The sequence below is a fragment of the Schistocerca gregaria genome, chromosome 3, assembly GCF_023897955.1.
Source record: "Schistocerca gregaria isolate iqSchGreg1 chromosome 3, iqSchGreg1.2, whole genome shotgun sequence".
Lineage (NCBI taxonomy): Eukaryota > Metazoa > Arthropoda > Insecta > Orthoptera > Acrididae > Schistocerca > Schistocerca gregaria.
This window is the reverse complement of record NC_064922.1, coordinates 724,219,556-724,236,984: the sequence shown is the minus strand read 5'-3', so window position 1 is coordinate 724,236,984 and position 17,429 is coordinate 724,219,556. Positions and strand designations below refer to the sequence as shown.

At 42.6% G+C, this 17,429-nt stretch overlaps 1 protein-coding gene across 1 annotated transcript; it reads left to right on the top strand.

The window, feature by feature from the left end:
* Nucleotides 1–295: 295 nt before the first annotated feature.
* Nucleotides 296–16,740, top strand: LOC126354465 (trypsin-7-like). The gene is made up of 2 exons (XM_050004164.1): nucleotides 296–738; nucleotides 15,607–16,740. Exons 1-2 carry the CDS (start codon nucleotides 331–333, stop codon nucleotides 15,955–15,957), a joined length of 759 nt encoding a protein of 252 aa, XP_049860121.1. The 5' UTR covers nucleotides 296–330; the 3' UTR covers nucleotides 15,958–16,740.
* The last annotated feature ends 689 nt before the right edge of the window (nucleotides 16,741–17,429 follow it).

Genomic DNA, 17,429 nt, shown 5'->3' with positions numbered 1-17,429 from the left:
TGAGATGATGAAACTGATAGGTCTTATTATGAAAGTCTCCTGATAAGCGATACTTATGTAACAATTTCTCAGACTGTGTTTTTGGAGGCTTTTGAGACATGATAAGCGACTCTGGATTGAATGTACCCTATCTACTCCAGCTGCAATTTCCTGTAAAAACTAAGATGATGAAACTAATGGATCTTATTATGAGAGTCTCCTGATAAGCGATATTTATGTAACAAGTACGCAGACCGCCGGTGTTTTTGGGGAGTTACTAAGACGTGATAAGCGACGCTGATATAAAGACGACTCGTGGCATAGGCTGTGCAGAGGCCGCCAGTCGAAGAAATGCTGAAGCCGTCCGTGTTGTTGTTGCTCCTGGTGGCCGCTGCCTGCAGCGCTGCGCCCCCAGCGAGGGCTCACAGGTTCAGGACTCCCCACCAGGGCCGCATCGTGGGCGGCGGCCCGGTGGACATCTCGCAGTTCCCGTGGCAGATCTCGCTGGAGTACAGGAACGAGCATTACTGCGGCGGGTCCATAATCAGCTCCAAGTGGGTGCTGACTGCGGCACACTGTGGCGACCATAATGCGCAGTATTACTTACTGAGGGCGGGCACTTCCTTGCGTGAGTCGGGAGGCACCGTTTACGACGTCACTACTGTGATCGTTCACGACAGATTCAGTTGGTCAACAGGAGATTACGATATCGGAGTGCTATCCATCGACGGATCCTTCACGTTTGGTGACAATGTTCAGGTAAAACTTACCCACGTGGAACACTTACCTATTTAAAATAGATATGAAGCTTACATTCTGCACCTTACTACAACTATTAATGTAGTTTCAGCAGTGTTACGTTTACAGTGTTAATTTATTTGATAAAGCTGATCTTTTCTTTTTTTGCCATTCTGATCAACAATCTGACAAACTTCTTTTCTTCTGTACTTCTACACTCTGCTCGAAAAAAAAAAAAATGGCTCAGATGGCTCTGAGCACTGTTGGACTGAACATCTGAGGTCATCAGTCCCCTAGAACTTAGAACTACGTTAGCGTAACTAACCTAAGGACATCACACACATCCATGCTCGAGGCAGGATTCGAAACTGCAACCGTAGCAGTCGTGTGGTTCCAGACTGAAGCGCCTAGAACCGCTCGGCCACTCCGGCAGGCCTACACTCTGCACCCACACTTCTGTGCGACCTATGTCTCTTCGATCCTGAGACGTCAGTCATCTAACTAGCAAAATACAGTACCTCATTCTCTTACAAAAATTTGCCCTTGCGAAATGTGTTCCACTAATAATACATCGGAGGTGAAAGACTGTTTAGTGCTTGGTAAACAGACATTACCATATTTTTCATGCATCATCCTCCCCCCACCCCACCCCTCACTCACACACTTGCTATTAACCTCGTCTAGGTGGGGTGATTAGAGTGTGACAGCGATATTCTGTAGACAACCGTAATGTAGCTGCAACAGGGCATATCTGTGGAGATGTCAGGCTAGCAAATGGTTCTTAAAAAGGATCAACAGCGTTTTCAATGGGTGCAGAAAAATATTGTCTATGACTGACTGATTTGGCCTTGAACCATTGGCTAACATGACCTAGCTGTACTGGCTTTGAAAACGGCTGAAAGGAAGCGAAAACTACAGCCATTGTTTCTCTTTACTGTGTGCCTGATTCATGATAGCACCGTCTTGGATAAAATATTCCACAGGCAAAATATTCCCCCATTCTGATTTCCGACTGGAAGGTATTCAGGAGGATGTTCTCATCAGAACAGAAAAAATTGGCGCTCTACAGGACAGTGTGTGCAGTGAGGTCCTTTCATCGGTAAGTAGGTTACAGTGTAAATAAAGATGGATAGGTTGAAGTTAGATATAGTGGAAGTAGTGAACAGCAGTACCACAATAACAGAACTTCTGTTCAGGCTACTTCAGGATTATCACCACAAAATAAAAATGAGAAATACAGGAAATGGTCTACCATGATAACGAATAAGAAGATAATAATGTGGGTAAGCTACTATGAACTGCACAGTGAACACATTTTTGTAGCAAAGACACGAAGCGAACACCGACACGACAGTAGTAAGCGTTAATAAGCCTATTAGTTCTGCAGATGGCTGACAAACTGAATGAAAGTATAATGATGTTACAGGAGTTGGAAGCTCCTCATGATGCTTTTTTCGTGTTTAAAAATAAAATTAATGGTTTTTAACTCAATCTTTTATAAAACATAATACACTCCTGGAAATTGAAATAAGAACACCGTGAATTCATTGTCCCAGAAAGGGGAAACTTTATTGACACATTCCTGGGGTCAGATACATCACATGATCACACTGACAGAACCACAGGTACATAGACACAGGCAACAGGGCATGCACAATGTCGGCACTAGTACAGTGTATATCCACCTTTCGCAGAAATGCAGGCTGCTATTCTCCCACGGAGACGATCGTAGAGATGCTGGATGTAGTCCTGTGGAACGGCTTGCCATGCCATTTCCACCTGGCGCCTCAGTTGGACCAGCGTTCGTGCTGGACGTGCAGACGCGTGAGACGACGCTTCATCCAATCCCAAACATGCTCAATGGGGGACAGATCCGGAGATCTTGCTGGCCAGGGTAGTTGACTTACACCTTCTAGAGCACGTTGGGTGGCACGGGATACATGCGGACGTGCATTGTCCTGTTGGAACAGCAAGTTCCCTTGCCGGTCTAGGAATGGTAGAACCATGGGTTCGATGACGGCTTGGATGTATCGTGCACTATTCAGTGTCCCCACGACGATCACCAGAGATGTACGGCCAGTGTAGGAGACCGCTCCCCACACCATGATGCCGGGTGTTGGCCCTGTGTGCCTCGGTCGTATGCAGTCCTGATTGTGGCGCTCTCCTGCACGGCGCCAAACACGCATACGACCATCATTGGCACCAAGGCAGAAGCGACTCTCATCGCTGAAGACGACACGTCTCCATTCGTCCCTCCATTCACGCCTGTCGCGACACCACTGGAGGCGGGCCGCACGATGTTGGTGCGTGAGCGGAAGACGGCCTAACGGTGTGCGGGACCGTAGCCCAGCTTCATGGAGACGGTTGCGAATGGTCCTCGCCGATACCCCAGGAGCAACAGTGTTCCTAATTTGCTGGGAAGTGGCGGTGCGGTCCCCTACGACACTGCGTAGGATCCTACGGTCTTGGCGTGCATCTGTGCGTCGCTGCGGTCCGGTCCCAGATCGACGGGCACTTGCACCTTCCGCCGACCACTGGCGACAACATCGATGTACTGTGGAGACCTCACGCCCCACGTGTTGAGCAATTCGGCGGTACGTCCACCCGGCCTCCCGCATGCCCACTATACGCCCTCGCTCAAAGTCCGTCAACTGCACATACGGTTCACGTCCACGCTGTCGCGGCATGCTACCAGTGTTAAAGACTGCGATGGAGCTCCGTATGTCACGGCAAACTGGCTGACACTGACGGCGGCGGTGCACAAATGCTGCGCAGCTAGCGCCATTCGACGGCCAACACCGCGGTTCCTGGTGTGTCCGCTGTGCCGTGCGTGTGATCATTGCTTGTACAGCCCTCTCGCAGTGTCCGGAGCAAGTATGGTGGGTCTGACACACCGATGTCAATGTGTTCTTTTTTCCATTTCCAGGAGTGTATTTACATTCATCCTAACATTGTTCGACACCTATTTGTCATCTGCTGTCGGATGACACAAAAATGTCGATATATGTTTGGATAAATAGAAAAAAGAAATATATTGCGTTTTGCAGTAGTCAGAATCAAGAAACCCAAATTTCAAAAAATGTCTGATCAAATAAAGAAAATTATTCAAACTGTCAAGTCAGACGACATTTTAACTGTAACTCGATACTGGTCTTACACAGTAGGAAAAAGAAGAGAAGCAAATATATTAGGAGAATATGGCTTTAAGGAAAGGAACGACGGCAAGTCACCTGCTTGAATTTAGCAAAGAGCAAAATTCAATCATTGCTTATACATGGGTTAAAAATCACGAAACGAGGTGTGTCCATGGGACACGTGTTCCGTAACTCAAAAGGAATCATGATGACCTCTCCATTGGAAAAAGATTCCAAACTAGTCTCCCATTCGAATCCCTGAGAGGGGACTGCCAAGTTGGAGGCGCCCGTGACAAAAAGATCGAATAACCGAAGAATAACGTTTTATGGGTGGGGACGTGGTACGTCAGAAGTTTGATCGTAGTAGGGGAAATTAGAAAACCCGAAAAGGAAAATCCTAAACCATATTCTGTGTCAGTGAAGTGAAATGGAAGGAAGACAGGGATTTATGGTTAGACGAGTATAGGATAATGTAAATGGCAGCAGAAAATGGATTAAACGGAGTAGGATTCGTTATAAAAAGGAAGTTAGGGCAGAGAATAAGTTACTGTGAACAGTTCAATGACGGGGCTGTTGTCGTCCGAATCAACAGTGAGCCAACAATAGGATGGCATACATGCCGACGTTGCAAACAGAGGACGAAGGGACAAAGAACTATGTGAGAATATTGAACGGGTAATTTAATGTTGCTGAGGTGAAAATGGAATGGTCATGAGGGACTGGAATCACGTTATAGGGAAAGGAGTGGGAGAAACAGGTTACTGGAGAATGCGGCCTTGGTAATAGGCCTAAGTGAGTTTTGCAATAAATATCAGCTAGTAGCAGCAAATACTCTGTTCAAGAATCACAAGAGAAGGAAGTACATTTGGGAAAGGCTGGGAAATGCAGGAAGATTTCATTTGATGACATCATGGTAAGGCAGAGATTCCGATTATACTGTAAGAGGTACCAAGGAGGAGATTACGATTTAGCCATAGCAAAGAACAGGCTGCAGGTTAAGAGACTAGTCAGGAAGAATAAATTCACAAAGAAATTGGTTAGGGGAGTGCTAAGAAATGAAGAGATACGCTTCAATTTGTCTGAGATACTGCGATACTGGCAGTTCAGTTGAAAAGACATGAACATCACTATAAAGGGAAATCACAGACGTTGGAGAGAAAACAGTAGGTACAAAGAAGCAAACTGTGAGGAAACCATAGGTAACGGAGGAAATTCTTTAATTGATTGGCGAAAGAAGAAATGAGTAAATTGTTCAGCGAAATTCAGGCATACATAAATACAAGTCACTTAATATGAAATAAACAGGATGTGCAGGTAAGCTAAGGCGAAATGGCTATATGAAATGCGTGAAGAAATAAAAAAAGAAATGACTGTCCGAAGTGCTGAGGTAGCGTATAGAAATGTGAAATCAGAAGGAAGAGTTGTAGCATTAAGAGTGTAAAGGGAATTCTATTGTTAAATGCACCGAAGGGAGTGGATAGGTGGAAAGAGTACACTGAGGGCCTTGTGAATGGGGAGGACTGAAATGATGACGTGATAGAAGAAGTCGCAGTTTATAGTGAAACACCGTTTAGTAGAGCTATGCCATTGTTCACACTTTTCAGTTTCCTTCTAGTAATTGGTTTTTATCCTCGTACAATACAGATCCTAAATTACCACATTTGGTCTTTTTTAATTGTTTGCTATTTGCTTAACGATGCATCAGACTGATTCTAATTTCCACAGTCCCCCAAAATCAACTCTGTTCAGATAAGCTCTTCTCTTCCGTGTTTCAAATATATTTCTCTGTCCGAATTAAGTCATGACTCCAAGTTCCGTCAAAACTGGACCAAACATTCCGAAATTATGGTGCTCTGCTTCACTGCTTCGTTCATAGAGCAGTATTCCAACTTACATATTCTTGTTTTAATGAAGTCGTCTTCTGCTTTAGCTAAATCTTGTTCGTGTTGTTAGTGTCCCTAACAAGGTCACATGATTTCGTTAAACACATATTAGATATTCTTGCATCATGTACAACACGAATACAAAGAAGAAATAGAATAACGTTTCTGCGATTTGTTACCGGAATTGTGTCACTATAGAAAACTTTCCAAAAAGTAAAATGTGGAAATAAGAGAATAAGATGCATATGCAACAACTTAATTAAAGATAACGGTAAATTTAAAAAATCCTTCGTTATATCCCCATGAAAACATCACAACCTGCAGTACATTGTCCACAACATATGTGATTGAAAACTGCACTTGTAGTTATAATCATACTGACATTACCTGTACACTACCAGCAACATAGGTTGTGTACTTGTTCATAAAAGCTTTGGTCCTTAAAGACGGTCTCTGTGTAATATTTTTGGATGTTGTTGACTAAGGTACAAGCACACTTCGCTTGAGTAACACAGTTGTTTGCACGATAGAATTAAGTGTCCCTGGCACACCTTGACAGTAATAAAGTTAATCAGGCATGGTCACTAGAACTTCTAGCTAGACATCATGCACTATGTATAAAACGTATACATTAAAAGTGCACCTGTGTGCTTAATGTTACTGTGTTACTAGCCTTTTACCTACAGCTTTGCCCATATATGGAGGTATGAAACATATATTGCTCACATTACATCTCTTCCTCCTTCTCTCTCATCAATAACCTTCTTTCTCTGTCATTCTGTACACCTTCTGCTCCTCTTCCCATCTCCTCTTCCCCCTCTGTCTCTCAGTTCATCACCTACTCCCCTCTAACACCATCCATCTCTTCCCCTGTTCTCTCTGTCCACATCCTCCTCTCCCTATGTCTGACCATCACCTCTTCCTAGTCCTCTCACTGTCTATATCGTCCTCCCACTCTTTTTTCCATATTCTCCTCCACCACTCTCTGTCCATGTCCTCTTCCCTTTCCTTGACACCCGCCCTATACCTATTCTATTTTATCTGCCTCCTGTATCTCCTCCACCTCTCCCCTCTCTCTGACCCCGCCTTCCCCTTTCTCCCTGACCATCTCCTTCTCCCCCTCTCTTTGTACATCTCCTCCTCCTCCCCCTTTTCCTCTCCATCCCATCCTCCTCTTTACTCTCTCCAGCAACTCCTGCCCCCTTTTTCTACAAGCACCTCCTCCTCTAACTGTCCCTGTTCACCTCATCCTTTCACCTCTATCTGTATCACCTCCCCCATACTCACTCTTCATCTCCCTCTCCTGCCTCTCTGACCATTTCTCCCTTGCCATTTCCCAGACCATCTCATCCTCCTCCTCTGTGTATCTTCTCTTACCTGCTCAGGTAAGCCCATCTGCGTGTGTAGCCCCAGTAATGTACAGTAATACTAACTGCACAACATGTAGTGCTTGGAAGCCTAGTGTCAGGAATAGGAGGTCATTACATCCACAGTTTTCATTTGCAGACAGCAGATAGTATCTGCATCAAATTTGGTTGAAGTTGATCCAGTGGTTTAGGAGATGCTTAACATAGATGAAAACACATAGACATGCACTCATTTTTATCCTTATATATGAAATGGGATGTATGTATGTGTATGATGCATATGTCCAGTATCTTCTCCTGAACTAATGGATCGATTCTCCTCAATTTGGTACACATACTGCTCGACATAAGACAATCAGCACTATGGGGGTTACAGCCACATGTGAGCAGATATATGGGAAAAATAGAGCTATCAACCATGAAATGTAGGCTGACTGACATGACAGGCATGTCTTGCAGAGGCTACATGAGCAGATGCGCTTGGCTGAATAGAAAGAGGGTGAGGGGACGAAGAGGGAAGGCTGAGAAAAGAGGGTGGATGAAATGGTCAGAGAGATTAGGGAGGAGAAGGTGGACAGAGAGAGGAGAGATCAGGAGCGTTGATAGTAATATCAGTGTATCTTGCAGGGGCTACATGTGCAGAAGGCAAGGTTGAGGAGAGAGATGGAGGAGGGAGGATGAGATGAAAAGGGAAAGGGGGAAAGAGGTGGACAGATAGACAGGAAAGAAGGTAAATGGATGGGGTAGAAGAGTAATGAACAGATGTTTAAAAACGAGAGGTAGGAGGAGATGAACAGAAAAAGGGGAGGAATAGCACAACATAAATATAATCATAATACATAGCTGATAAGTAACTACAAACATTTAGCTCATGAGGCGACCTGGTGGTCTTGAAGTGTATGGATGTGTTGGAACAATCTCAGGTACACTCTGTGGCACTGGCTTATTCATACTTTTCGTTCTTTTGCTTTCTTCAACAAACACCCTTCATTCTTTGGAAAGAGCTACTATCAATTGAGGCAGTGCTTCCTGTTCACCTTCAAACGGGCAGATTTTGCTCATATGCACAATCATGGTTCGAGTGGGAAGTTTTATTTTAACGTTAACTGGTGATGCCGTTTCGACTACCTATATGGTCATTGGTACTGTGGAATGAATTTATTTGTTTTCTCTTTTGGAAAGGAGAGGTTTCTGGGGAAATTCCATTTTTTTATTGTGAGTGTTCTCCTGTATTTCTAGAGCCTTTGTGTCCTTTTTACACCTGACACTATATCCCTTCTAACCTTTTTCTAAACGTCTCTGGAATTGTTTGACGTAATTAAATAGGTGAGGTCATTTTTGTACCGAAAATAGGATGAACTAACAGAGTTTTCATGGATTTTTTAATTATATGCACTTATGACATATTGTAAAATGGGGTCATAGAGCTGGGGTCTGAGTTGAGCATTCTGCTCAATGTCCTATGCACTATCTCTGTTCTACAGTTCGTTTGTGGGTGAAGGGCGCTAGTTTGTAACTTTTAAACACACGATTGTCGATACAGCAGATTAAATCATTAAGGCATATAGTTCGTGACTTAGTCTGTTCTTATTTGTCGTTGTGTGCCGAATTTCAGTAGCCAAGTGTTAATGAAAGCGTGAGCCACTGTGTCTGCTTGTTGGTTTGGAATAGCGATTATGGCCAAGTAAGGTGATAAATGATCATTTATGATTAGCATATATCCGATTCCTTCTAGTTTTTGTGCAAAAGGGCAAAGGACATCGAGACCAATAATTGGAAAGGTTTTTCTCTGACTGAGGGAGTCTTTGTCTATATTCACTGACGACTTAGCTCAGCTCTCTGAATGCAACGGATGGAGTTCTTTACATCGCACTCACCATGTTGTTTCTTCTGTGGCCAACAGTAATTTTCCACAATGCAGTGGTCCATGGCTCATCGCCCACTGCGCCCTATTAAGATGGAATAATGGGCTTGCTTCGACACTTGATTCCATAAACCAGCTGGATCAACTATACAGCGGCCGCATCGTGTTTGCTCGTAAGGCACTCCGACATCATAGCTAAAATGCGTGTGTTTTGCGTATCACTGACCATCAGCGTTGATCTCCTGAGTTTTGTCCACTCTTCTGTCCTTATTCTAAAGGATTCTATGGCGTTTACTTTGCATCTTAATCCATCAGCGTTACCATGAGATTTCCCTGGACGATATACTACCCTAAAATTGAATTCACTAAGCATTAAGGGTCAGCAGATTAGCCTGCTGCTAGGATTCTAAAATCCTAGAAGCTATTTTGGTGCTGCGTGATCTGTAATGACCATAAAAAGCCTCCTATAGAGATAGTAAAGACAATCAAATGAAATGATCGTATGGCATTGTTGGCTGGGAGGTCCCATTCAGGTCTGGGCGCCAACTGCAAGTCTTATTTCAGTTGACACCACATTGGGCAACTTGTGGCCACTGATGAGGACAACACGAGCAGAGAAAATCTCCATCCTGGCCGGAAATCGAATCTGAGCCCAGTGCATGGGAGGCAAGCATCCTTCCACCCAGCTAAGCAGGCGGACATAACACCGGTACTACTTGATATGGAAAAGGAGCGCCTGCATTTCCTTTTCTCTAGTTGAATAGTTTTTTTTCCTGATTTATTCAGTTGCCTGGAAGCACAGGCTATGAGGTATTCCTTCCCATCCACCTCTTAGCCCAGGACACAGCCGAGGGCATTGTACGAATCAGAGGACCAGAAGTGTTTTTGATAGTCTGGAAAAAATAAGAACAGAACTGTTGAAATGATTCTTGATAATCCAGAGTTCAGTTAAGTTTTATTCCATTTTGACAAATGTGTAAGTGGTCTTGCCATCTTTGCCAATTTTGGTATGTATTTTGAATAGAAATTCGCAATTCCAAGATACAATTGCACTTATTTTACTGTGCTAGACATTCGATATCTTTTAATGCTTCCACACGCTGGGGGTCGGTATACGCAGCGACCTGGCTAGTGAAGTGGCCAAGATAAAGAACCTCCTGCAATATAAACTGTCATTCGTTTATGCTGAATGTCATCCATGCTGCACTCAACTGTTCAAATACTTCCCACAGACGCACCATGTGCTCCCAGGTGTCCTTTGAATGTACTAGTCCGTCATCTACATACGAGGTACTGCAATAAAGTAATGAGACCGATTTTCTTTGCAAGATGTGGCAACCCTGCAGGCTTCCGTAGGCACAATATCTTTGACCTTGGTCTATAAGCCGCTTCTAGTCCATGTAGCACATCGATGCAGCTGCTCAGTCGCGAGTTGTACTGTAATAAGTTAACTCGTGTTTGTGTCTCTCATCACGGAAATGGAACCTTATAATATTGGGCAACTGTATGCCATTTCTTTTTGCGTTAAATTGGGTTAAAACGAGACGACAACTTACGGTAAGCTTTAGAAGGCTTTTGGAGAGGAGGTTATGTCAAGAGCTCAAGTTTTTCGTTGGCAGAACGAATGTTGAAGATGAAGACCACAGTGAACGACCATGATCCTCACGGACGGACGTCAACTTGGTCAGGGTGTGTGAACTTGTATGTTCTGATCGAAGATTATCAGTGAAAATGATTGCAGAAGAACTGAACATCAAGAAAAAGTTCGTCTAATAATATCTGAAGATTTTGGAATGAGAAAGAATTGTGCAAAAATGGTCCCCAGATTCTCACACCACAACAGTGAGAAATATGGAAAAATGGGGCAGCCGATCTGATAGAGCAAATGGAAATCAATCCAGGGATTGCTCTGTCAGTACAGCAATTTTAACCTCAAAACAAATTTCTGTAATACCACAGCCAACTTATCGCTCTGTGCGACTTTTTTCTATTTCCAAGAGTCAAAACGGCGGCCAAGGGACACCATTTTTAAACAACACAAGATGTCCAAAAAGCTGTGACGAGTGTCTTGGAGGATATTACAGATGATGAGTTCCACAAATGTTACAATGAATGGCAGAAGCGCTGGAAAAAGCGTCTGCAATCAGAAGGGAACTACTCTGAAGGAGACAACACTAAACTTGACTAAAACGGTAAGCAATATTTTTTCCCATCAGTCTCATTACTTTATTGTCGCACCTCATACAGTAGGCATGGCTTTGATTTCAGCCCTTGTAGATCTCCGTCTAATAAGAGATGGAAAGTCGCTGGTGTGTTTTTCAGTCCGAAAGGCATCCGGAGATACTGGAAGTGTCTAAATGGGACTGAAAACGCTTTCTTAGGTCGATCCTCTAGTGCAAATTCTAATTGGTGCTAGCCCCTGCATAAATGTATGGTGGTGAAGTAATGCTATTGCCAAGATTGTCTAATTTCTCTGTGACGTTGGGCGTCATGTACATCAGAGGCCATTCACTAAGAAATCTATAATTGCAGCAGAAACTATAAGCGTTTTCCCGTCTGAGGACTCCTTTGCATGATTACTGTGGGGGCTGACTTTCTTCTACGATTCCATCCCGAAGCTGTTAGTCTACCAACTTCTCGAACAGAAACTGAAAATATAGGGGAGGGGGGACACACGATATGGTTTCTTGTACACCAGTGACTCGTTTCCAGTGGGAATTCTGTGTTGCGCCAAAGGTGATGCTGGTAGCAGTCCCGGTAGGTTAAGCAATCCTTCATATCCTTCTAACAGGTTCTCCATGTCTACTCCCTCACATACTTTTAGATACAGCATTTTTCCCCCAGTGCAAGTATATCAACAGACTGTTCTGGCTTTTGATATTTGCATAGAAATACCTCCCTAATTCAACCTCTAAAACCTCTATGTTAGCTATGGAGTTCCTTTTGACATTAACCTAAATATTCTTGTAATACCAGTCAGTGCATTCATTAATAGTATCAAGAGGATGGGAACGGATATTTCTTAAGATTACAATTTCTTCCAGGACATTCTGACCTTTTTCTGCAGTGTTTAGCACTTTTAAGTTATCATTGTCAATCAAATCCATTCTCAGTTATGTCCTGGAATTGGTCAGGTCTATGTGTTCTTTAAATCTCTTACGGAGTTCCCTTTCTTCCTTATCAATATATCTGCTCTAACACGCCGACTTGTGTCGCACTTAACAGTCCACCCCAGGATACGAGAACGGATACTTTTTGAAAACTTTACTGTTCCTTAATCTATTGCTCAAAATTTTTGATATGAAAAGGCTGGAACTACGTCAGCTGACTAAAATTTCTCTGCAGTCTTCTCTAAAACGTATGATTGTTACAGAATCTTACAACTATTGTGCCTTTGATTCTTCTCCACTGGGTTCATACTGATTCCCTTCCATGCTCCCCCATCCTTCGATAGTTTCTCAACTATAGACCTTACATATCAGTGACGTGTGGCAATATACATGATTATACTAAAATCCCTTTCATATTCTTCTGGTGTGAAGGGAGCATTATTTAACCTATTTAATAGATACCTGAAAGCAACAGTTTTATATTTTATGTTCAGAACTAAGTAGGTAGTAGACTCTGTTGTATAAATGTCAAACTGTACCTTGCCGCCATATAAAGTGATCCGTAGTGTCCAAGTATGGCAAATTCGCTTTGATCTGATGTTGAACAGAAAAAGAAATCTCTGTATGCAATATATTAACTTCACTATATAAACTGTCACATTATTCCTTGATAACTCCATACAGAAATAAAACATCGTCAAGATAACGTTTCCAGCATACCAACTTAATAATCTACGCCGCATTCTTCATAAAAAACCATACACGAAATGTGAAATAAAAATATTCCCTAAAACGCAAGCTAGAGGGGAACCCATAATCAAACCCTGTTGCTGCCTGTAAACTTAGTCGCCATATTTTAAATAGTAAAAACCGAGAACCAAAATTGGAATATTAATAACCTCACTTCCTTCGTCCAATGACTTACCATTTATACCAGATGGTGGAACTTTTTAAGTGTTCCAAAACTGGTTGTGTGTTCAATAAAAGGAAAACTGTATTCAATAAAAGACTGCTGATTCAGCAACTGTTGTGCGGTTTCTTCATTTTCAAAATGGACTTGTAGAGTTGTGGCTGGAAGAATCCTTTATATCAATCGCTTGTTGTGTAACATAGTAGGTTAGGGAAGTGTTTTAAGAACAGAGTGTCTCTAAGTAGAGAGGTGACTGGTGGATTTATATGCATGATATTTTAAGTTGTATGACACTGCCTTTACGAGATACTTGTTTTACATAGTTAAATAAAAGACATTTTTTCGGATGTATAATAATCTTGTCTCTGTTCTGATACTCTAGATAGCAAATTTGTATGTGAAATAAACAATGACATGCATCTAGTATTGAGGCTAAGAATTTTAATACATACACGCTACGTTTGTTGGCAAATTCTACACACGCTGTCTGACACATAACAACGCTAATCATTGAGCCCCAGTTCATTTGCAGTCGAATGCTGGATGATGTAACGTTCATCGACTGGAGACACTTGGACGTAAAGTATTCTTCCATGCTCACATTTCATAACGTGGGAAACACAGTGTGCCATATTCTAGGTATTTGATAATTATGTGGGATAAGTAGATGTTACTGGCACTGACTTGTACAGCTAATTTTCTCGGGGTTATCTTAGCCCTGTGTTAATAGGCCCACTTACTTTCACAGTTTCAAATATAAATGAAGTATGTTGCAATTATAGACACAAAACTGATATCAGTTTAAGCTGTTAAAGTTGTTATTTGACATTGTAGTACTATTATAGTATTATTATGCTGTCCTTTTTTTTTCAGACAAAGTGCTATGCACTTACGGTGTAATAAGTTCAGGTCTGCTAGATGACAGTCCTGTCAAAGGATGTCTTTTTTACGATTGGTCAGAAATATCGAACACAACACAAAGAATATTTTTATAGTAAGATATATTAACCTACTCTTCGAAAATCTGATAGCCTAATTGATTAAAAAGTGATAGAAGTGACCTGTACTTCAAAAGATGACAAAATCGTTTTAATAAGATTACTACAGCTGCCGAAAATATTTCCTTGCATTGAGGAAACGTATTTTAGGGAGAACTGTAGGAACACGTACTGTATTCACCGGATTCTTAACCTATGCTTTCCATGTCTGGCACTTCTAAGCAACCCAGCGTCTAGAAAATGTTATTGGTTAACCTATGTGTTGGCACTTCTAAACAACCTTGCGTCTAGAATATGTTACTGGTTTAATAAGGGTGCTTTTGCAACATTAGGTGTGTATTAGCCAGCACTTAGTGTATTCATAGTCGAGCACAACCTACTTGCTGAACTGAACGCTGGACAGCAGGCTATCCTGAAGTGGTAATATAGGTAAGCTGAGAGGTTTTGTCCATATGTTATTCTACAGGGTGTAACAAAAAGGTACGGCCAAACTTTCAGGAAACATTCCTCACACACAAATAAAGAAAAGATGTTATGTGGACATGTGTCCGGAAACGCTTACTTTCCATGTTTGAGCTCATTTTATTACTTCTCTTCAAATCACATTAATCGTGGAATGGAAACACACAGCAACAGAACGTACCAGCGTGACTTCAAACATCTTGTTACAGGAAATGTTCAAAATGTCCTCCGTTAGCGAGGATACATGCATCCACCCTCCGTCGCATGGAATCCCTGACGCGCTGATGCAGCCTTGGAGAATGGCGCAGCCGTCCACAATACGAGCACGAAGAGTCTCTACATTTGGTACCGGGGTTGCGTAGACAAGAGCTTTCAAATGACCCCATAAACGAAAGTCAAGAGGGCTGAGGTCAGGACAGCGTGGAGGCCATGGAATTGGTCCGTCTCTACCAATCCATCGGTCACCGAATCTGTTGTTGAGAAGCGTACGAACGCTTCGACTGAAATGTGCAGGAGCTCCATCGTGCATGAACCACATGTTGTGTCGTACTTGTAAAGGCACATGTTCTAGCAGCACAGGTAGAGTATCCCGTATGAGATCATGGTAACGTGCTCCATTGAGCGTAGGTGGAAGAACATGGGGCCCAATCAAGACATCACCAACAATGCCTGCCCAAACAATGAGTCGCATGGCAACACACGCACCGAAGTCAACATTACCTTCCTTCAATTGGGCCAACTGGCGGTGAATCGAGGAAGTACAGTACATACTGACGAAATTAAAATGAGCTCTAACATGGAAATTGAGCGTTTCCGGACACATGTCCACATAACATATTTTCTTTATTTGTATGTGAGGAATGTTTCCTGAAAGTTTGGCCGTACATTTTTGTAACTCCCTTTTAAGCATACTTCACATTCGTTTACACCACACAGTTCCGTTTAGAAGACAATAAGCACATTTAACAAAGGAAGGACACCAGTATGTGTTGTTGAAGGAAGCCTTTCCAATTTAGCAGCTAAAACACATTGGGGACTCCCTTGATATCGACATTGTAGGACCTTTACATTTGTCATCCAATGGTACAGCATTACCAGTACTTTGTTTATTCACCGCCACTCAGGCCTTAACAGTTCTGTTGACGATTGTGACCTCCTCAGGCGATCACTCTCGGGACGACGGAACCCGACGTTGGCACGTCGGTTAACATCAGCGGCTGGGGCAACCTGCAGTACGCAGGGTCGCCGCCGATACTGCTGCACGCCGTCACCACAGTGCTCATCGACAGAGCGACGTGTGACGAGACGTGGCGAGACATCACGTACAACGAGCTGTGCACCGGAGGAGAACACAAGGGCGCTTGCCACGGGGACAGCGGCGGAGCCCTGGTGGTTGGCTCCACGCAGTACGGTATCTTCTCGCGCACAAGCTGCTCTCGCAGTGGAACTCCTGACGTGTACACCAGCGTCCCAGCCCTGCGATCCTGGATCACTGACAACACCGGCATCTGAGTAACATAACTGTCTACACCCACTGTATGCGCTCAGGATGGCCCTCGATACAAAGTAATGAAATTTACAAAATACAATATTTATTGGATGATAATGTCTGCTCTGTTTAAAAAGTGTTGCCCTGATAGTATGCACTAGTAGCATTTGCTAATATTAGTGTTACATAAAACCATTAGAAACAAGAAATATATGCACTTAAATCAGCTAATAATAATATGACATCAATGTAATTTTTTCTCATTAATATTGGTATTCACCATCTATTACTTTCACAGTTCTTCCGTAAATGATCAAGATTTTTCACAGTAATCAACTTTTGCTAATCTCTTCAGATGTTTTCCCTGTCTCCGTCTCTCTTAAGTATGGACATACACACACACGAGAGAGAGACATAGAGAGAGAGAGAGAGAGAGACAGAGAGAGAGAGAGAGGCACAAAAAAGAAGCATCGAGCCTCTCATGTGGCGACCTGTGTGTACAAATATACTGGTACAAGCTTCTGACTGAACGAAATTCATTTCCTTCATTACTTTTGAAATTTTCAGCATCCGCTAGCATCTTTAAGTCACAATGGAGGTATTAATACATTTTTTGCTGTATTCTTTGCTATTTTCTATGCATGAGTAACATAAGTTGCAAATAGTGGAGGCAATTTTTGGTAATAGTGTTAGATTTATACATGTTACCGTTAATTCTAATTTTGTCTGAGTCTTTAAAACAAACATTGTAAAAGAGTAAATGTATTGTAAGACTGGTGTTAATATAGTAAATTCAGTTGCTTACATGATGTCATTTGATGCGCACAATAGTTTATCCATGAGGTATGTTTCTGTGCAATGGATGCTTTGTTTCTACTTGTGGTTTTGCCCAGCAAAAATAATCTAAATGATAATAATCAGTGGACGTATGCAAAGTAAGTTAACTGTCTAATGCTTTCATCACCAAAACAGACAGTCACATGTAGAACTAACATTGCTGAATTCAAGCGATTCAGAAGATCTATGATGTGTTCAAATGGCTCTGAGCACTATGGGACCTAACATCTGAGGTCATCAGTCCCCTAGAACTTGGAACTACTTAAACCGAACTAACCTAAGAACATCACACACATCCATGCCCGAGGGAGGATTGGAACCTGCGACCGTAGCGATCGCGCGGTTCCAGACTGAAGCTCCTAGAACCGCTCGGCCACACCATCCGGCTATGATAGGTGATTTACAGTTCACGTTATGATTAATATGCATACCCGGGAATATCCCACATTCTATTTGGCATTGTCTTCTCTGCAGTACTGTTACTGACGCCGATATATCTCTCTTTGCACAGAACAGAATGAATTGTGCTTTTCGTAATTTAAGTGACAGACGATATACTGCAAAGCAATCAATAGCTCTATTCAATAATTCATTTAATGCTTCTTCTGTTGAATCACCGTCGGTATACTCGATTATCGTGCCTGATCGTCAGTAAACA